The sequence below is a fragment of the Pterocles gutturalis genome, unplaced genomic scaffold (assembly GCF_000699245.1).
Source record: "Pterocles gutturalis isolate BGI_N339 unplaced genomic scaffold, ASM69924v1 scaffold5227, whole genome shotgun sequence".
In the NCBI taxonomy this organism is placed as follows: Eukaryota; Metazoa; Chordata; class Aves; order Pterocliformes; family Pteroclidae; genus Pterocles; species Pterocles gutturalis.
The window spans coordinates 60,556-83,535 of NW_010110061.1; the positions used below are offsets into that span (position 1 = coordinate 60,556).

The 22,980-nt window shown below is 36.4% G+C and overlaps 1 protein-coding gene across 1 annotated transcript in view; it reads right to left on the minus strand.

Moving 5' to 3' along the window:
• LOC104461556 (probable G-protein coupled receptor 123) overlaps nt 1-21,615 on the minus strand; it is a 28,704-nt gene extending 7,089 nt beyond the window's left edge. Inside the window, exon 1 of the mRNA XM_010073188.1 lies at nt 21,229-21,615. Coding sequence (XP_010071490.1) covers nt 21,229-21,615 — 387 coding nt within the window. The remainder of the gene's footprint in view (nt 1-21,228) is intronic.
• Between the last annotated feature and the right edge of the window lie 1,365 nt (nt 21,616-22,980).

Here is a 22,980-nt window from a genome sequence, read left to right on the forward strand (position 1 = left end):
TATGTAAGTTCATGGAGACCTTAAACTGTATATAAAGGAGAAAAGACCACACTGGAAAGTCACCAAAGAGAAGAAACACTGTTCAGGAAGATCTGTGTGCATGTTAGTTGTGAGGAAGTATGCTTAAAATTAAGAAATTTAGACCAGTCTCTCCAAGCATTAGTTTCTACGCAATCATTAGTTTTTATCAATTTCTTCTTTTTCACCCAACTGAGATGATTAGGACAAATAATTTTGAAGAAAAATCTGAAGTAGAATTGACAGGGCATGAATAAAATGTGAAGAAAATGCAAATAATAAATAGTTATGCTTCATACTTCTAGAAAACTTTTTATGTAAGATAATCAAAGTGCCTTACAACATTAATTAATTTAACCTTACAACCCCCTGTGTGGTCGATAAACATTATTAACTGTACAGATGAGAAAACAAGCAAGGAGCGATTAAATGTTCAAGGTCAAGCAGAAAATCTGTTTCAGAACGAGACTTTTTAGTTCACATCCTATGTTTAAGCACAAGGCACCTCTTTATTACTGCAAATGAAGGGATTGGGCAAATCATGGTATTCAGGAGTTTGTCTCCAAGCCCAAGAAACACAATTGCCTCTCTGGGAGTTCAAGCAGGAGCAAGAAGAATATAATCTTATCTGAAGGATACCCTAGTTAGGGTGGTTCCCTCCCAGTATTCACTAACCCTTGACATTGACTGCATCTGCCTGTTACTCCCAACAAAGCCTGACCTGTGGAAGAGGAACCCGTGTCCTCTATTCTCTCTGCAGCTCTAATACTAACATCCACTGGTATTTTGTATAGCACTGCCTGAGCATCTACACAGAGCAGATTTTCCTGACTAGACAAAGCGGTCCGAGTGTAAGGGTTGTAACTGGAGAGATGCTGGGTTCTGCTGCTTTTGCTGCTGCAGCCAACCTTCAGCGTCTTTCAGCCATACAAGAGCAAAAGTAAGGGGCGATGCTCCTGTCCAGTAATGCTTATTCACAGAACAATTTAATAAGCAATATTGTAAGGATGAACCTTGTGGAATGAGCTAGGATGTGCTTTTCAACCATCTTTTTTTTCCCCTCAGGTATATTTTCTTATTTTGACAATAGTGATAATATTTTTCCTATACTGTCTGCCTAACTTAGATTTACTGCTCCCTCTCAGGACTGTCTTTTGGGTTTAAAGCTTTAAAGGTCTATATCCTTTGGTTCAGTAACCAGCTTTTTTCTTCCAATTACCTCTTCTATTTATGAGTTAATTTTCTAATTCTTCTCACTAAGCCAGTGGGCTGTCTCCTCTTCACAAAAGAACACGCAGCAACTCAGGACCCAGAGTCAATTTAATCTGCTTGTGTTACTCTTCTACCATCCAAGAATGAAAATGGTGATACTCAGGCTACCAGTAATGAAACTCTGTAGGCAGCACTAAGCAGACAGAAGAACCCTGCTCTGACAGATGTGACTGTTATGATGGAGCCAGCTAAAACAGAGGGTTTGGCTGTAGCTGAGATAGCCATGCTTGCAGATCTTCAAAGACTGGGAAACCACAGGGAGGAAATTAAAACTTTTTTCCAGCTAAAATTTGATCTTGACAAGCAGTTAATTTATATAATATATTAAAATTGTTTTACAGGGAAAAGTGAAAACTATCTGTGGGATGATTTGGGGCTTTGAACCATTTGCCAAGCTGTTGCTTCAATAGCCCTTGGGAAGAGTTTTTAAAATTTGTACATTGTACTTGCTGGCCACCCAGGGATATCCTGATGATTCCTAGCAGGCTTTCACATCAGCATACATTTATTTACTGAAGCTCATTCTATGACATCTTCACTAATATTGTTACACAAGCTAATTAGATTAAAGCTAGCCCGGTAGGCCTCAGCATGCTGCACTCACACCTCTTAGCTGCAGTGCAGGCAACACCTACAGCCTGAAAACCAGGCTATGCAGACACACACAGATGATGTGCAGTAATTTGTGGGGGAAGGAATCATACTCATTGAACATTAGAGGGAACGCCTAAGTTCCTGCTGCAGCTGTCTGAGACCAGTAAATACAATATTTTTATTAGATGCACTGACATAAACACAAAAAACCCCCAACGGAGCAGCAGACACTGCTTGAGGTGATGTCCCTCTGTCGACATCACAGCTTACTGTTTTCCAGCTTCCTTTCAGCAAGAACTCCTCCTGTAAGGCAAACCCTACCACAAAATACTGGGAGCGACATAGCCAATCTGATAGAAACAGGATAATGTCAGCAAGAATGACTGCAATAGCCTGCAGGCAGCATCCATTCCGCTAACTTAACATACCATATATTCTTCTAAGTTTATTTCCATAAGCATTACTCAGTAAGTCAGCAAGTGAAAGGAGAGTTGTACCCAGTGATGAATTTCTTGCTTGGGTGTCTGGCTATTCTCTAGCCCAAAATTGTTTCCAGATTAAGAACCTTGACGCTGGAATGAATTCTTGCAAAAAGGACCAGACCTTGGCTTTGTGGGTGTAATGCAAGATTGATTTTCAGTTTTTTTCTGCAGAGGTTGGCAGAACAGCGATGTATCAGGAAGTGATTTAATACCTTCAAATAGTCTTTATTGCAGACATTACTTGATTAAAGTGTACGTATATTTAAAAGTATTCCTCTCTGCACGCACAAGTCTAGAAAGCTACATAGTAGATATATAAAGATACCAGTAAAACATTAATTTCTTTCCTTTTCCTCAGTACAAAAAAAGGTTCATCTGTTTAGCTCTACTTACTTCTAGGGCACAGTTCATATAGCAAGAGATGTCAATCTATTAGCCACTTGCAAAATAAACATGAAAATAAAAGAGAAGTCAGAGCAAGATGGCTTTCCCCTTTATTTTTCCTTGAGCTGGGATTTAACTCCTTTGTGAAAAAAATACATTTAGGAAATGGTCATTAACTTCTGAGCTAACCAGATGCCACAGTTCAAGTACCCAGCAGGCAGGCAGACAGATAAGTAGCTGCTCTGTACAAAGCTGAATTTATGAGCCTGATTTTCAAATGATTCTTCCTGAATTTTTTATGCATCAAATCATTTTATGGTCCATTTTCCCGGGAATTTTGATAAAATAAAAAGAAGACTTTGTAGAAATGATGGTATTTTGAAAATGTACTTTTCATTTAGGAAAAAAAAAGTCATTTTGAATCCTATTTGCAGATAGCCTGGACTTATGCACATATTTACAAATACCATGTTAGTTTTGCTTCATGACCTTGCTGAAGAGAGATAGCCTATATTTCTTAAGTGCCTTTTCCCTGTCTGCAAAGTAGAATGTAAACATGGTGAATACACTAAAAAAAAAAAATAACCAAAAAAAACCAAAAAACAGAAGCCAATCTACTAATAATGCTAAAATAAATATTAACATTACAAGTCAAACTCTAAAAGGTAAGTAATGGAATTAAGAGTTATGTGAAAACTCTGTTTAGCACCTTAACTGATTTTTTTTCCATAAGACATTTCACTCATTCAGCATGGAAGGAACAAAGATCACTGGACAGGTAGTTTTTAATTTTAATATATAGCAGTTCTTATTAGATCTTATTGCAAATTAAGAGCTTCACAAACATTATTTAATTGATCTTCATAATGTCCTTGTGAGAATATGTATAATCTCCATTTAGAGGCAGAGACTAAAGCACAGAGATATGAATGACAAAACCATTAAGAAAAGTCTGTGCAGATTTGTTTGCTCAACTTAAGATGTACAGGCCTCCATTTGACAAAACTAGGCTCTAATCTTTTACTAAAATTGGCCATGAGATAGGAGTTTAAACACTTTGCTGGATCTGCTTTAGAGACTCATAATATGGGAACCTGGGCAATAAAGTGGGAAAATGTTAGCGTCAGAAGATATGAAACTTCAGGTATCAAACGGCTTCAGAAACACTTGCCACTCTTATGGGAGCCCACTGCCCTAGATATTCATACTGAGCTTCTCTTCCTTCCTGTCTAAGTCAGATGATGTCTCACACACTGACATTTAGGTACTGTGAGAATTTAGTCCCTGCTAATGGAGGAAGCCAAGAGAATGTGCTGAAGCTATTTCTATTCAACTTCCTTGGTTAACACCCTTCACGGCTGGTGTAACCATTATTTCTACTTTGGTATTTTGCAGAGGAAAAGAAATTTACAGCCTGGCAGTACCGTTGCAGTTTGCTATACCATGACCCTGTAAGACAGTCTGAGCCAACAGAGAGGACAGAGAAACAGAAATGCATATAAAAAAAAAAAATTCAAGAACTCTAAAAAATATTTAGAGAAAAAAATCAGAAGAAAAAGAAGGGTGTTTCATTTACATACAGATACCTGTATTGTCTCTTGGTGAGCTAGACAAACTTGAAGAGCCATTGTAAGCAAGAGAGACCTTGCTTTTTTTTTTTTTTTTTTTTTTTTTTTTTCTATTTTATTGGAGAATGCCTTGGAGGCTGGTGGAAATCAAAGAGAGAGATGATCCTTACAGTGCATTTCACAGTGCAGTTTAGCTCTATTGACTTCTACTCCTGCTCAGGCTTAATGAATAAGTAACTCAGGGTAAGGAGGGTCTCATGCTGAATGTACTTCTGAAGGAAAGAAGTAATATATTAAGCAGCATGTTGATGAGAAAGAAAAGGTATTTATTAGTATTTCTTAAAGACTCTATATTAAAAAGTTTAAAAAGAGCATGGAGCTCATAGAGAGAAAACTGTTTATATTAATGCTTGGATAGAAATAATAGGAGGATTAATAATACTCATGCTTTGAGTATTTTCTATTTGCACAATCATTTTATCCCCAGGGAACAAAACAGGCTTTTCAAGTCTGTTTCCACAGTTAATTTCTAGTAGTAAAATGGCTGATACTCTTGTTCTGAGCAATTCATTGCTACCTCATTTTCCGGGCATTTGACTACCCTGGTGTAGAGCTGTTAGCTGAAATTATTTGCAGTTCCAGCCTACTGAATCAAACACAACTGCTTCACTGAGCATTGCAGTACACCTTTAGAAAGTCAATTACCATCAGGGTGTCCTTCTGCCTTTCAAGGGGGAGAAAAGAACCATTAACCTATCAGCCTTCATCAAGACAAGAAATTCTGATAACAGCCTATATATGACAAAGCCATTTTATATAATACGAAAGTGAAATGAAAAGTATAGCATGCAAAGATAGTGATAATAAGTGCTGTACCCGTATATTGTGATCTGTTTAATACTGAATTCACATTATATTAGTATCAATGTCTTATGACTGTCAGTAGAATCACCTTGAATTTCAAATAGAAAATATGGGTTTCTTTGGTTTTACTTGATGGAATATTTCATTAAGCCTGACAAAGGAACCAAATGAAATGACTAGCAGGAAGAAATATATTTTAATTTGTATCAGCTGTGAAAGTCACTGACAGGGTGTTCTGGTCTGTGTTCTCCTATGACTAAATTTTGAAATAATATTTTTTTAAAAGGAATTTATGTCAATCCCATTATTATTATTACAGTCACCAACACAGCTCCCTGAATCACCCTGTGTTTCATGCATTGTTAAGTTTGACACATTGTTGAGTTGCTTTGTAGGCAACATTTTTTTGAGAAGAAGAATGCTTTTTCTTCTGCAGTATTTTTTTTAAAATTTCAAATGGACTAGTCAAGTCCTTCTTTTGTAATTTTTACATCATCTGAAAATACACTATTTTCAACTCTCACAGGAGGAGAACCTTTGGAGTGTTTATTCAGAGGTTATTTATTCACTACGTGGTATATTTTTGGTTTTAGGTAAGTAATATATTTGTTGTGTTAAAAAGATAGTCTGAAACCTTATTTTTTGAGTTATATGGCCAACTTACAGGTGAATAATTTCAATTGCATGAGTTTCACATGTAATATGTGAAATTGTCCATTTTCTAGAGAATAAAACTCTTAGTTTTATTTTCTGTTAAGTGCTTTTGCTGTACATGCACAGAATGATTCAGAAGATATTCATGACGAAGCAATCAATATCATGAAGCCAGGGACTTTACTGGTAGACCCAGGTGGCTTGTTCTTAGATTTGCTCAGATGAACATTCAAGACAGATGCATGAAAACAGACAATGAAAAGAGAAACCAGGAACTCCTGGGAGTTATCTCTAGGGAGGACATGTAAATTCTATTCTGAATTCATGTCTACTTTTCCTTTTTCACTTATATAAACCAATGATTTTATATGAAGGGCAAGATCTTTGTCCGCAGTCCCAGGTGAAGCTGAAATTGTTTAGAAGAAAGAGAAGAATACAAGGAATACCTCAGAGATGTGAATTTCCAGAAAAGCTACATTGTTAATTTGCACATTTTTCTGCAAGTCTTGTATCTTTTGATGCAATATTAAGCCGCTGTTCCAGGAGTCAGGTGATAAAGAATCTCAGCTTTCTCTACTGAACTTTTATGTGGGCAAAGAAACAACTGAAATCTGATTTCCTACAGATTCTGTCTTTCAATTGTCTTTGGGGTCTAAAAAGGTGCAAGGTCCTCTTGAGATCTTTCCTATAGTTGTGCCATCTCTCTATCATTTCAGCCTTATTTTGAGATATTTATCTTTGTCATTCACCTGCCCATCTAGTCATGCGAAACTTACAGGAGCTTAACAATCTCTATCCATCTCAGGTTGACTAGCCAGTTATTAGACAAGGAAAGTATCAACAACAGCTACATACTTAAACAAATAGTTTCTTTAAGGAGATCATAATATAGATGAGAATAGATTTCCATTTTTCCATTACAGATAATTATAGTCAAAGTGCAAAAAATGTGAACTTTAACAGTTCAAAAACAAGCAAACAGGAATCTCAAATTCACTCCTTCAAAAAATGTTTTTTACAATAATACCACAATTCTTACTTCAGTTTACTGCTTCTTAAATGATGAATGCTGGTGTTACAACTTGCAGAGAGGAAACAGTAGCAAGAAAGCACAGCTCCAACAAGCTAAAAAGCATTTTTACCTCTTCTTCTGGCCCTGAAACTTTTCAAGCATCTTATAAAGCCTGTTTGATTGATATAGGCCATTAAAATAATGTGTTTAGGAAATGTAATGTTGCCTCATGAAATCTGCCATTTCTGCAAAAAAAAATTGCCTTTCCTCAATGAAAATGAAAATTACAGCTTCACACATAATCGTATGTAAAACTGCTGAATGCATCAGCTGGTTCCTGTCACATAACAGTGATTGGGTGGTTACAGTTATACAAAGTACTCTCAGAAATACTTTAAAATTATACACGATCTGGCCACCACGTAACATACATATTTCCAACATTTAATAGATTCATATTTAATATATTCATATGTCCTTATGAAGTGCTTTGTTATGAAGTTTACATAACAATAGTAAGTTTCATCTCTTTACCTAGGTTTTTTCAGCATATCCTATGCACATTCTTAAATGATACCTACCCCCATTACTCAAGAAATATTTATACTGTCTGTGTACAGGTAATATACGGAGGTAGCTCTATTGGCTTTTAAATATTACAACTTCAAAGTATTAAAACATTCTTACTGTTTGAGAGGATTTTACCAATAAGGTAATAAAGCCCCCAACTTTAAAATATTGTTAAGGATTAGGTGCTACATCACCAAAATTTAACAGAGTTAGTGTTTCAGGCTTCTGCATCTCTGCTTGTACAATTATGTGCTAATCACAATTTACTTCTACCTTCCATCTATTTAGGTAATTGCGTTTATTTTCAACTGCATGTCTCTAAAATCTAATCACACAGCTAGAGCAAGATGTATCCTCAGGCAAAGTGAGAAAACAGTCTTGTTTAAGACATGAAGAAACCACACACTAAATAAAAATAATATCATTTTGATTATTAAATCTTCTTGGTCTACAAGAATATTCAGTCACAAACCCAGAGGGCCATTTAAAATTGAAAAGCATTTACGCAGAATATCCATGGAAACCACAAACCCTTTCTGTTGAATGTTTCCAGCTACCAAGCTTTTGTCATCGACAAATCAAACCCACATTTTTAGAGAAAAGATTAAACAATTCCCTGAAAGGAATTGTTTCTGATGTGAAAAGCATACAAGCAGGTTTTTGAATTCCTCTAAAGTCCACATTCAGTGCACAGTAAAGGAGGGAATCTGTGCTTTATTTTGGTTCGCATTATAAAACATTCTGACTTTTTTAAAATAGTTCTAATATTTTTAGGGTTTGCCACAGGTCATAAGTTAAGGAGGGAGCATCCCTGAAACCTAAGAAAAATTAATACCTCAAACATCAAAGACCTGATTTTCATTCACACAGAATACTGTTTTCAGTCATAAAGAAAATCATACAGAAACACTTTCAGGTGAAGTCAGTGCAAGGCACAGATGTTAAAATCCTAAGATACTCCCCAGATGACTTGACATATCGATTCTGCGGGCACTACATTTTTGCTTGTTTAGCAAGACTGCGCAAGGAAAAATCTTAAAAAAAAGTGTTATGTTTAAGGTGTCTGTATAAATTAAACACATGGCTTTTTTTTTTCTTTTTTTCTTTTTTTTTTTTTTTTTTGTTTCTCTACCCTTATATTATCTGCGTTCACAAATACGTGCTGACAAAAAAAATATCAGTACTTATATGGAGCAGCAGAATGGAATTGAGTGCCTGCCTCAAGAACTAACTTGCACTTCACAAAGACTAGAGTTCTGAAAATTTATGCACCAGAAATTTAAAATGTGAAGCTGCAAAATATAGCTCATACAGAAAGAAACATTAGAAATCCAAAACCCATTAATTTGATTAATTGTGAATAACCACTCTCCTTGACTCGGTAATTAAATGATATTCCAACATTTTTTAAAGCATATTTTATTACTTCCTGTCATTTTTCACTTAGGAATCCTTAGTCATGTCAGCATAATTTTCATATGTTTCAACCTTCTAGTATATTCCTCAGTTTTGCTACTTGAAAGAAAGCTGCATTTCCTTTTCTTCATGGCTTAAGTATTAGCTGGAGAAAGTAATTTTAAACCCATGTAATAATGATTAATGTATTTGGTTATTTTCCTAGAACAATAACACCAGGCTTCACATAACTGAATACATCACATTTTTGTTAGGGCACAGCAAAGTTCCCTACCTTTTTAATACTACATACATTGGCTGGTCAGTGTACAGTCACCAAGGTGAACAAAAAAACTACTATTCATAACTACATGCCCCAAGGCAAAAAAAAAAAAAATTTAAAGTTTAATTTGTTACAGTGACCTATTATACCAAGTGAACCTACTACTACTTTAAGTAATAGTGAGAGAAAGTAAGCTACTTTAAGTGATAGTGAGAGAAAACCATCTGTGAATACTCAATAACAGGTGCCTGGATTCTCTTCTGCAATGGGGAAGACAGAATCTCTTTGCTTGCATCAGATGAGTAAGGGTAAGCCATCACACCTGAGTGGTATGAGCACTGGATAGTCAGTGTTCTTGTATTGGCACAAATGGTGCAAATTTCCTTATGAGGTCAAGATACCTTCAATTTGCAGGGATGGAAAATCACTTCTGTCACAACTCTTTTATTCTTATTTCTGGGGTTTTTTAGAAATTTGTTAAACTTCTGGAAAGGCTGAAAGAGTTGGGACTAGAGAATCAGAATCAGAGTCCTCATGGACTGTGGCAGAAGGAAGTGGCCACCACATGATGAGTTTCTTTTGCTATTCCTTATATTCTCCCATCAATAGTTTAGATATACTATGTGCAATTTCCTTGTGTTGGCAAACATGATATTTAAGTATTTTACATTATGTAGCTATGAATTTTAACTTTGCATCATATACCTACAAATTTTAATAATGTTCTGTTAAACTCATCATATTTTTTCATGGGATTAAGCATGATTTTATTGTGCTTTATTTCAGACTAGGTTAAAGACCCTACATTTCATGTTTGTGGTCCATTCAAGCCACAAGGATGGTCCAAGGATGAAAGCTAAAAGGAAGCAGAACTAGGATGGGAGGAAGAAATAAGGTCCTTGGAGATTTTCAAAACTTGACTGGATGAGGCCCTGAGCTAAGTCTTAAATTGGATCTGCTCTGAGTGGAGAGTTAAACTAGATGACTTACAAATGTTTTTTCTAAACTTATTATTTTTATGATTCTATTATTACCTTATTATTAATTGTTAACTTTTCTATCTTATGAGGGTCCATCCATACCAGCTGTGAAAACTGGGGTAAGGGCTCTTTAGACCTACTGCTCTTCTAGTTTATATCACTCTGTAAATTGAATCATATGCACTACTCAGAACAGACTGATTCACAGGTGAGTGAGCATAGCTTGAAAATTCCTATAATTAGAAAGCTATGTGCCTAGAGCCAGAGTTCTTCAGAAGAGTACAGTGCATTATTAAAATGTAACTGAGATAGGACAGGATTGAGGTCAGAAAAAGACCCCACTTCACATCTCATCAACAATCCCTACAGCTATGACTGTAGGCAAGAGTAGCTGCAACAAAAGGAAAAATTATGCTGTGTATAAAATCTGTTATTGTCTCAGATAAGTTGTGCATCCATTACTTACGTGAGCGTTCCCACTGACTTTGGTCAAGCTCCATGAGTGAGATGCAGACTTGCAAGATTTTGCACTACAAAATTGCATTATTCTTTTGCAGAAACTAACCTACCCTCTAAAGAATCTTAGTGAAGTTTCATCCTTACAGTTTGCAAAAAGGGAAAAGCTTGCTTTTCTATGTTTGTTTTAATGAAGAAAATATTATATGTTCATTATAAATGTTACCCACTTCTGCAACTTACAATTTATCATCTTTACGGTTATCCAGGTAGCCAAGAACTTCAAATCTTACCAAGCAGGTGTTATTAAATGTAACAAGCAGCAGTGAAGCATTAAAGCATGATGGAAATAACTTTCCCTCATGGTTTTAGACTTTTGACTTCTTTCTGGAACACTGTCTCCTTCATGTTCCGTAAAATGTAATTCAGCTTGCTATTCTAGAGGCATCAAAAAGCAATCCCTTTTAATGCTATACATAAAAGAATGATTATGTATTACCTTACTATTAAATCATAGACAAACTGTATTCAATTAATTACTTGACTCCACAAAACCATTGGTAAAAATTCAGGTTGACATTTTGTCCTTAATTCACCCTGATGAAGAGTAAGAAACAAAGGTACAATTGCATGAGTTCATGAGTGTCAGCCCCAATTTTTAGCTTTAATGTTGAGGTTTTTTGCTGTTGTCGGTTTTAGTCTAAGTTGAGCTATGGGAAATACTATATATATGTGACGATGGCATGAACATTTGCTTTTTACTGTTTAAAAACTGACATACACAGAAATCTATTTTTGGTGATCCCTATCCCAGATTTTAACCAGAAGCAAAAACAAAGCTTTTCCATCATATAAAAAAAGGTCAAAGGGTAAGTTTCTAAAAAATCACAGGGTTTCTTGGAGCACTAAGCCAGAAGTGATCATAAAACTTTGAAAGAAAAGGACAAGCAGAGATAGAGGACAGTTATCTTTATAAATAAATAATAATTGAGAAGTATTAATTAAAAGCTAGGAATGACATGTCATTTACAGAATGTTACTGTGTTAGTAATGTGGAAAAACGAGATCTTAAAAGGAATAAACAGCAGTCATTGCCATCTTCACAAAACTAGAAGAGGATCTCATTGCTCAGCTTTCCAGATCAAAAGGCTGCCTAGCTTTGCTAGATAGAATAATTGTTATCAGATTTGTCAATGCCAGAATGTCAGAAAGAAATATTCTCTCTAGTTGGAAAACACTCTTAAATGTATGAGGAGGGAACATAGCTAATTGGTTGCTTCTTCCATATCACTACTGGAATACTAACAGCCTATATGAGCAGACAAATTTAATGTCATTCTTATATGAGAAAACAACAAGAGTATGATATGCCACATTAAATAGTCCAGAATGCCTTACCTATGAATTAAAGCCACAGTAGCTATTCTGAAAATACCATTGGTAGTAATTTGCCCATGATTCCTGTTCCTTATCTTTTTGATTCATGAGAATGAGTTTTACTGACATCCGTAATTCCAGAAATCAAATTCTGAAGTGGTATACATAAATATTTCTTGGAAATTAACTCTGCCTCTACAGGTATTTTTTCTGGAGATGTCTGTAAGATGTGTTCTTCATCTAATACGAAGAAGCATCAAGATCCTGTGACTTACCACTCATGACTCATATAGTTAGAAAATACCACAAATTCAGGGACCCTCCATAATCAACCTATAAAACAAATGATTGCAAAAGTAAAAGATGGGGAAATAAATTAAAGCAATAATTATATCTGAAGAAACTGTTATCTGCTCAGAGATTTATAGGCATAAATTTGTGGATAATCTTCTGGGTGAATTACCTATATCTACTGACGTGACTACCTGTAATAAGCATAGCTACCAGTCAAGGCATGATGGACCAGGGAACTACTTACATTTCATATATTCTCCACAAAAATAATATAGAACATTTGAAGGTAAAACTCTGAAATCTCCAATTTCTTACATTGGTCATAAATATTGAGAAGCAAATTGTCATAGTTTTGACCCTGGCAGGCAGACAAACACCACGCACATGCTTGCTCACCCTCCCCCATCCCGGGGATGGGGGAGAGAATTAAAGGTGTAAAGGGAAAAGAGACTCATGGGTTGAGATAAGAACAATCTAATAACTAAACTACAATAATACTGAAAGTAATAATTAAAATAGTAATGATAATAGTAATATATACAAATATACAAATGAGTGACACACAGTGATGCTGCTCATCACCCAATGACCAAGGCTCAGCCCATTCCCAGCTAAGAATCCCGGAGCACAGAGAGTCCTGAAGCCGCAATCCCAGAATGGAGATAAGAGACTGAGTGTTCAAGAGACCGAGATGACTCTGAGAGAGGGGCGATCCAGGGGGAGACAACTGGGAGCAAGAGAGCTAACCTGGAGCAAGAGAGAGCACTTCTGGACAGAGCCTCATCTACATTCCAGGCATGATGTACGTGGTATAGAAGAGACTACTGGCCAACTGGGGTCTCAATCCTAAACCTAAAGTGGAATCCTAGGCTAGTAATTGGGGCTGTGCTCCCTCATAGTTCCTCCCGCACCTGCAGACACTGGCACAGAAGAGAAGCTGAATAGTCCTTGATTGTCCTGGCAGCAGCTATGAACAGCTATGTGTGTTATCAGCCTTCTTCTCAGCACAAACCCAAAACATAGCCTCACACTAGCTACTATGAAGAAAGTTAACTCTGTCTCAGCTGAAACCAGGACACAAATACAAATGATCTTCAGGTAGTTCTATCTCCTAATCAATAGATAATAAGTACGTATATCTCATAATCGATAAATTCAGGTATCTCATGGACTTGGGCTTTCTTTCACAGAAAACCTAGGCCAATGTTCAGTTTCAGATAAACTGTTAAAATGTCAAATGATTCCCTGAGCACCAAGTGTGATCCAATAATAATGGCATCACCCCCTTATCTGAGTGAATACTCAATCAACATAGGCATAAAGTTTAATCTGGACATTCTATTTGTTAAGGTATATTAAATATTATATATTTCATTTAATCTGTATCATTAAAGTACCAGGGAATCAACAGAATTTTATGTGTAAGTAGCAATAAGCAGAAATTTCCATCTATGAACCAAGATCTTCCTGCAATTATTTATGTTTAACTCCCAGTCATTCACTGAAAATCCATTGTGGGTGTGTAGATCTCAGAGCAGAAGCTGGCCTAATTTTTTGTTATGTTTTATATAGTAACATGGTACCTGAATAAAAATACCTGGAGGATCAGCAGACAGTTTCTACAAGACTCATAACATTTCCAAACACTGAAGGCATATTTGGAACACATTAATTTCAAAATCTCTTCTGTCGGAATTTGCTTGCGTAATAAAACACAAGAGTTCTTATGAGACCAGCAAGGCTGTAGGAATACAGCAGTAAATAAAGGTTTGAGAAATAAGAATACTGCTAGGAAAAGTGCTTGTTTTAAGAATAACAAAACTGTAGGGCAGGAATAAATATCAAGAGGTCATCTAGTCCACTCAAAAGCTCTGAGGCAGGGTCACATAAAACATCTATCATGACTGGCTTGAGTTTATCTAATCTATGTTAACAAATTGCTTATGACAGTTTCCACAGCCTCCCAGGTAACCTGTTTTAATTGTCAGCTATTCTCATAGTTTAAAATCTTCTAGTACCAATCTGTTTACCCCTTACTGCAACTTCAGCTCATTATTTATTATGCTGTCTTCAGTAATTTCAGAGAATGTTGTTTGTAATACATTTTAAACCTAATAATGTTATTAACACTCATAACTAGCAGTGAGGGTCCACAACTTTCAAGTGTTCATTAATTAATTTAGAGTTCATTAATTTCTTCTTTATTCATGTTTACAACTGTCATTGCAAATAAGGAGTTAGAAGCTTTCTTTAAAAAGTTTAGAATGAGGGTTTCAAACAAAATCACATGAGTCCAGAAAGTCAAGTTCTAAACAGAATAAGAAATTACATTATTTTTCTGATGGCACTGCACAGGTATTATCTTTTTCCTTTCCCACCTTTCATCTCCCCAACAGGTGTTTACTATCCCATTCAGAAAGATCAGGAATAGTGTTTGAACAGAAATCCCAGAAGACAGATAAGGATAGATATGGACTTTTAAAATACACGACAATTTTTTACCTAACGTGAGTTTGCCTGTCTCTTACCTTGCTGCAGGCCAGTATTTTCCCATTTCTATTTCCTTTATTAATACTGCCACCATCTCGGATGTCCTCATGACTTCTCTTTTCCTGTGTTAGAGTCTAACTGATCTCTTTGAGACTTTCTACAGTTCTTCCAAGGTCTTTATGGTGGTTTGCATTTTGTTTTAAGACAAATTTTGATTAGTTTTCTTTAAAGCTTTCTTCAGACCCTTTTTTTTGGGTGTCACTTTCACACTGATTCCCTATTTTATCCTGAGTCAAAATTTCATCTCCTGATGTACCTCTTGAACTCCTCTACTTCCCAATTTCTTTATGTGCACTGAGTTTCTCTCATTTGCATAAAAAGATATATTTGGTTTTTATTGCCAGTTTATTTTAAGATAACCCATGTACTTTTTATTTTTATCATTTGCTCTTGTAATCTAATAACATCTTCAAGACAAAATTACTTTATGGAACAGTAGCAATGTACTGGTAAATGGAATAACCTAATAAGAGCTATGCTGTGCTATAATGTAAATACATAGTGGTTGTACTGTGCTGCAGTTATTACAGACTATTGAATAATTCTACACTATACCAGTTGGTTGCCTGCAGTGTTCTAGTTTCTGTGACACTGCAGTTCGTCAGTCTGCACAACATACTTCACAAGTCTTAGTATCTCATGTTTTCTTGCAACATCATTGTTTTCATAACAGTTAAGCTGGATGTATACACACATTCACTTAAAAGAGAGGTGTCCTGTAACAAGCTTTAAGTTCCATCTTTCTCACACAACAATTTTCATAAGAAAGAATTTGTATCTAATGTGACTCCAGCTTTATTTAAATAAAACAAATGATTAATTTTTAAATTTTGTTAATAAATTAGTACAATCATCCACAATTAAAAGTCAGGTAGCCTTTCTGTAACTGTGGTGAACATTATTTCATGCAGGTGGGAATGCTTAGTTCTTTGTCCATACTATGGCAATAGACACATTTGAAATTATCTTATGCATTTCCCTATGCAGCTTTTTGCATAATCAAGTTTAATCTATATGGCACCCGAGAATCATCTGAGAATCATCAAATCTGATAAAATTTTCTACAAAGCCCCCATTGGAGTTTGAATATATTATCTTCAAGGATTTTTAGAACTTGCAAAATTTCCAATCAGCATTTTACATTTTGCCTGGAGCAGTATATCAAAGCACGGAGCATTTTATCAAACTTACCCTACCCTCTAACTTATCCTCTACAATTATGTACATGGCTAGCTCAAATTCTAGAAAGTGTTGAGGCAAGGAACAGTGTGACAAGAATTCAAAATTTCCAGGAAATACTGAGATGTGAACTCATGATAAAAGCAGCTGAAAAATCAACCTAATACAGTTCTGCAGATCAGCATGGTGCAGTTAAAACCTTTCAATTCTAAAAATATCATAAGAATCATTATAAGTCTCCCTGAAGCTCATAACTTCTAAATGACATAATTCATGTTGTTAACAATTTCTAAGTCCTATGACTTAGACCAGGTATCACTCAGATGTTGTCATTTCTATTTTTTGGCTATGTTTGTCAATAGCTTTACAACTGGGGAGAGTTTAATTTGAAAGTCTTGATATGTGACTTGCTATGCTGTTTAATAGCTTGCTTACAAGTGATAAGTTGACATACTTTTGTTTTGCAATATCTGTAAACCATTTCTTTTCATCTGTACAAAGTAGCTCAGACACTGTTCTTTGAACAAAGAACATAAAACTTCAACTTCTACCTCAACATCTCTAAAGGATTTGGTATTATTTGACTTCTACTCTGGAAAGTGGCACCACTGTGTGTACCTTAGCTAAATGAAGTTATGGCAAAAAAATCCTTTTTCTATTTTGATTGTAACATACTCTTGAAATACGATCAAACCAAAAAGGACCTCTGTTCCAGGCATCATTCACTTAAAGCATTTGATGGTACATTCAGGTCAGATTTGAAGAATAATTTTGACAACTAGAAAATGAGAATAAACTTCTGAAATACTTCCAGTTTGAACCTTGATTCACAAGCCAGATGAAGTGAAACTAAAAGTAAAGCAGGTGGCTCTGTTGCCACTTTGGTCTTAATAACATAATAATGCGGTCACTCACCTTGAAGGTGGTGAAGCAAAGTTAAAATAACTTCTCTTGTTTGATTCAGAGCAGGCAGGAAAATACCTCACACTATGACACTACACACTGGCAACCCAATGCCATCTGCAATGAATACTGACATGGCCTGAGCAAACAGCTTTCTCAGGGTACCATTGACAACATATTGCTACTGTGAATCTCCTTAATATTTTAATATTTTGTTTTTACTGAAAATGTTCTTGTGTGGAACAATTAATTCAAAGCTGAATCAAACATTTTGTTTGACCTAAGATAATTTCCCCCCATATGACAGAAATGCAGTTAGCTTCAGGCTGGAACTGAATAGGAAGGATTCATGAAAATATTTCCCTTGTCACCATTTTATACCCTTTATACCACCTTTATACCCTTTTCCACTGCAGATCTTTCAGTTACATTGCTAGCTAGCAATAAAATGGCTCTGGCTATAATCTATGACTCCATCTGACCATATATCAGCCTTTTAAGAATGATCATATTCAATAGCTTGTAATATCAACAGCAGGTCTCAGCATTATGATTCTTTTTTGTTTGTTTGGAGGTTTTTTTTTTTTTTTTTTGAGAATTTACCTAAAGTGGTGGGCTGATAACACACAGTACAGTCTGCCTGATCAGATCAGCATTTCTGGTGGTACTGTTGTAACATTAGCTGTGTCATCTCTGAACGTCAGAGTTACTAGAATTGACTTCAGAATACACCATTGTTCAAAAGATTACCTCTATAATTAAACCATCTAAAATTTTTAAAAGGCTCTTATCCTTAGATTATTTTAATATCCAATATAATAATATATGAGCTTATTTTGATCTTGAGTATGAGCCTTATTTTGGTAAATAAAACTAAAATAACAGCTGGAAGGAAAACATGGCTTCTCTTACGTTAAATTTTTATCAAATGCAAAAATTTAAAAATGGTACTTCAGCAATATGGCCTTTTTCCTTCCTGAGAAATATGATAAATATTGAAAGAAGAAACATGGGAATAGTGATTTGCAGATAATATGTATGAAAGCAGCTGTTACATACTATGTTCTTTTTAGGAACTTATGGTATTGAAGCTATAAGCAGCCTTGCAAATACATGAGGATTGCAAAAACTTCCATTGTTCAATAATGAATCAAACTAATTACAGCACAATTTTAAAATTATCTAAAAACATACATTGGAAAAGACAATTTTCTAGTCTTAACTTCCAATAACTGAAATAAGAAGTGTTGATGATAATATCAGAGACATCAGTTAGACTTCCTGATGACTGACTCTGCCCGCATAAAATATTCTGTCCGCTAAGCAAAGGATGCAATCGAATATTTAAATTGTAGCCAACTTCCTTGAGCATGGTATAGCAGGTTTTCAGTGAGACTGTTGGCTCACTGTACCATGGTTCATCCAACTGGTCAAAATCTTATTTGCAGGAAGACATTACTTTCACTTAGTCTCCAATGACAGAACTGTGTCTATTCTAATAGCACAGAGTGAACTACAGAGATCTCAGGGCTTCCAAGAATTCTGCCCTGTGGCATTTCCCATTTATTTCAACATATACAAACTATAGAGAGTTGTTAAGGAAAAGGCAGATAATCCCTTGGGATAATCAGGCCTAAATTTAAACTTTATAGAGGAGGTTTAGTATGTTTACAGCAGGAAGGAAAATGGTGCTTCCATGGATGAAGATTAGAGAAAATAATATTTAAGGGCATACCACAAAGAAGAAAACAATGGACTGTAATTGATGCTTTTCATCTGACCTCTTTCTCTCTCACTCTCTCTCAATCATTACTTGATACAAGAAGACATGAATTCATGAGAGCCAGTGCTGATGAGAAATGCACTATAACTTAACTGCATTTCAGAGCTGCTGGTGTCAAGGGGACAAGTAATGTCTACACCTGTCAGAATGTAAATGAAGTTGCTTCATATGATCCACAGTTAAGATCCAGAAAAGAAGATGGCCAAGAAAATGACATGACATATTTAGCAAACTTGACATTTAATAAAGAATTTGTTATCTTGGTCAAATTTTCATCCCCCATTACACTGCTATTATGTTGCAATAAATTATAGGCAATGTGTTATAACTGATAGCTGAAATTTTCTAGACCCTGAGAGTAACAAAAATAATTTTCTGAAGACCCTTTCAACCTCAGGAATACTACAAACCATAACTTCTTTTTATTCTAGTATTTTTCTCTGGTAAAGGACATAATCATTCTTTAAAAAACTAAAAGTCTTTAATCTTTATTACTGTAGTGTTTTTAGTACCTCCATTATGGTGCAAAAACATCATGTGCCAATTTTCAGTGACATTATGAATAATGTTGTGTGCAACTCAAATCCAGGAAATAGCCTGGTTTGCTGGTAACTTATTCAGTAAAAATTGCCACATCATTAATTTGTGATGGAAGTTGCAACACTTCCAGCCAGGCTCTCTTGGGACCTGCAGTTAGGCAAATGCAGCAGTACACAGCAGTAGATCCATTTGTGCCCATGAGTTGGTTTCCAGCTTGTCAGAATTCAGATCAAGCATAATGTTCATCCTGAGACAAGCAGGGTTAACACTGTGAGCAAAGCACTAAGCAGATGCCATGACCCCTGTTATATCATGTAAGTCTGTAAAATCTCTTCACTTTGAGGGAAGAGGCTCATCACAGCATTTGTCTACACAAACCAAAGCAGAGGGTTTTCCTGGATGTCAAAGGTTAGCATGGTTTCTCCTTTTTTCAGTGAAAGAATTTAACATAATTCAATGTTACAGAGATACTTCACTACTGTTTAGCTGAATATTACTGATTAATATTTGGGTAGCTGAGAGAAATAATGAGCCAGGGAATGATTGTGAAGAGCTGCTCCCATATTCACAGGAGAGGTGGAGCACTATTGCGTCTTGCACGTGCGTGTGATCAGGGTGTAGCTTGTTAGTCTTCGCTACACAATAAACGTAGCCCATGAGGAAGACCCCTGTTGCTACTTCCAAGACACCACTTAGTACTCTGTAAGTGTATGGACGATGTACAGATACTTGCCCATATACAAACTCATACAGAATAGCAGACACACACATATATATGCACATAGTCATCCATTAGGAGACATTACATTTCAACTGAACCACTTCAGTTCTTTCCTACAATTTCTAGGTCTGCTCTGTGTGCAAGTTAAAGGACAGTTTCTAAAAAAAACAGTTAAGAGATTTCAGAGTACATGAAATATGCAGACAGCTTTCTCATTCTAGAAATTATTTTTAACTTTTAAAATTATTTAAGTTAAAACCAGAATGGAATTTAGTTAAAGGAATAAAGTTAAAAAAGAGAATGGAACTTAAGCCCATGGTATTGACTGTAGGTGCTCTGAATGTGCTGCTGAAAACTGATTTAATTTGCCTGAGTTATGGTCTTCCCAAAATTCTCTATGTTCACTTTTAAAAGCCATAATACTAAGCCTTGTACTTTTAATACAAAGGAAAGGACACATCATTGCTATTACAGCTAGATACGCAATTTTTCTAAGGTACTGCATGAGTTACTTTTCCTAGAAGCACCACAACTTTAGTAAGAACCTTTTAAAAAGCTTATCAAGATACATTTCATAATAAGCAAGACGAAGTTCAGCAGAGACAGTAACATCACCTGTTATCCATTTTGCAGTTGATTCTGTAACCTGATTTATGCACATTGGATGTGTTTTCATGACAGATACAGGATATTGGACTCTCTTTAATTTGAAGTTTGCCATACTAGTTACCTTGCTCATTGAAGAAAAGAGGATAGAGAAAATTAGGAGACATGTTTGTACCTAACCCTGAGATAAAAGGTAACTTAATTATCTGTCTCACAGAATCACAGAATGGTTGAGGTTGGAAGGGGCCTCTGGAGATCATCTGGTCCAATCCCTGTGCTCAAGCAGGGTCACCTAGAGCATGTTGCACAGAATTGCAGGTGGGTTTTTTTATTATGTCCAGAGAAAAAGAGACTCCACAACCTCTCTGGTAACCCGTTCCAGTGCTCTGTCACCCTCACAGTAAGGTATTTTTTCCTCATATTCAGATGGAACTTCCTGTATTTCAGTTTGTGCCCATTGCCTCTTGTCCTGTCACTGGGCATCACTGAAAATAGTCTGGCTCCATCCTCTTGACACCCTCCCATTAGATATTTTATGTATTTGGATACATTGATAAGATCCCCTCTTAGTCTTCTCTTTTCCAGGCTAAACAGGCTCAGCTCTCTCAGCCTTTCCTGATAAGAGAGATGCTCCAGTCCCCTAATCATCTTCATAGCCCTCTGCTGGACTCTCTCCAGCAATGCCACTATCTCTTGTACTGAGGAGCCCAGAACTGGACACAGTACTCCAGATGTGGCCTCACCAGAGCTGAGTAAAGTGGAAGGATCGCCTCCCTTGAGCTGCTGGCAACACTCGTCCTAATGCAGCCCAAGATACCACTGGCCTTCTTGGCCACAAGTGCACACTGCTGGCTCTTGGTTAACTTGTTTTCCACCAGGACTCTCAGGTCTTTTGCAGCGCTGCTTTCCAGAAGGTCAACCCACAACCTGTACTGGTACATGGAGTTATACCTCCCTAGATGCAGGACCCTGCACTTGCCTTTGTTGAACTTCATGAGGTTCCTCTCCCCCCAACTCCCCAGTCTGGCCAGGTCTCTCTGAATGGCAGCACAGCCTTCTGGTGTAACAGCCACTTCTCCCAATTTTGTATCATCAGCAAACTTTGCTGAGGGTGCAGTCTGTCTCTTCATTACAGATCATTGATAAATAAGTTGAACAATACTGGACCCAATATTGACCCTTGGGAGACACCGCTAGCTATAGGTCTCCAACTAGACTCTGCACCACTGATCACAACCCTCTGAACTCTTCCATTCAGCCAGTTCTCAATCCATCTCAGCATACACTCATCGAACCCAAACTTCATGAGATTACCTACGAGGATGTTATGGGAGACAGTGTCAAAAGCCTTGACGAAGTAAAGGTAGACAACATCCACTGCTCTTCCCTCATCTACCCAGCCAGTAATTCCATCATAGCATCCTGTCAGCTTAGTTAAGCATGATTTCCCTTTGGTGAATCCATGCTGACTACTCCTGATCACCTTTTCTTCCACATGCTTAGAGATGACATCCAGAATGAGTTGATTCATCATCTTTCCAGGGATGGAGGCGAGGCTGACAGGCCTGTAGTTTCCTGGGTCCTCCTTCTTGCCCTTTTTGAAGACTGGAGTGACACTGGCTTTCTTCCAGTCCTTGGGCACCTCTCTTGTTCTCCATGACCTTTCAAAGATGATGGAGAGTGGCCTACCAATAACATCTGCCAGCTCCCTCAGCACTCATGGGCGCATCCCATTAGGGCACATGGATTTGTAGGTGTCAGTTTGCCTAAATGATCTCTAACCCAGTCCTCCTCAATCACTGGAAAGCCCGCCTTTCTCCAGACTTTCTCTCTTAACACCAATCCGTAGCCCAGCTAGCAGCTTATTTATTCTTTATTTTAAATGTTTATAGTGCAATTGTGCTCAGTAGTTATCTTATTAAAGTTGATAGTCTAATTTTTTTCTCTCTTTCTGGAAAGGAATGATTTTAACAGAACACCTTTCAGATATACTTTCTGCTTGGTCTGTATTCCTGTCTAATTTGTATGGGCACACAGCATCACATGAAAAATGCATGCACGTATCAGGTATAAAAACTAACACTACCTGTGCCTCAGCTTCAGCTGATGAGAAGTTTTGTACAGTGAAAGTAATAGCTGAATCTTGCATACCTCTTTGTCTTTGCTGGCAAAATCTGACTTCAGATGAGTCAGAGGCCAAAACTCTGTCAGGTTTAACAAATGTCCACAGAGGATGAGCAGACAGAATTATTTATTTCTATTAAGAATACCAGAGAGTATATTTTACAGGAAGTAATTTAATTTTCTGTTGAAGTGCTAGGGTTCAGCATTTCAATACACAAAATTCAATGATGCATTAATTTCATCCACCTCATTAGCATCCATCCATATTTAGTGAAAGATACCAGAATTGTTACAGTGGGTTCCAGTCATCAAAGTGATAGGCCCCAAGAGCTTTAACTCTATAATTACCAAATAATATACATATAGTGTAT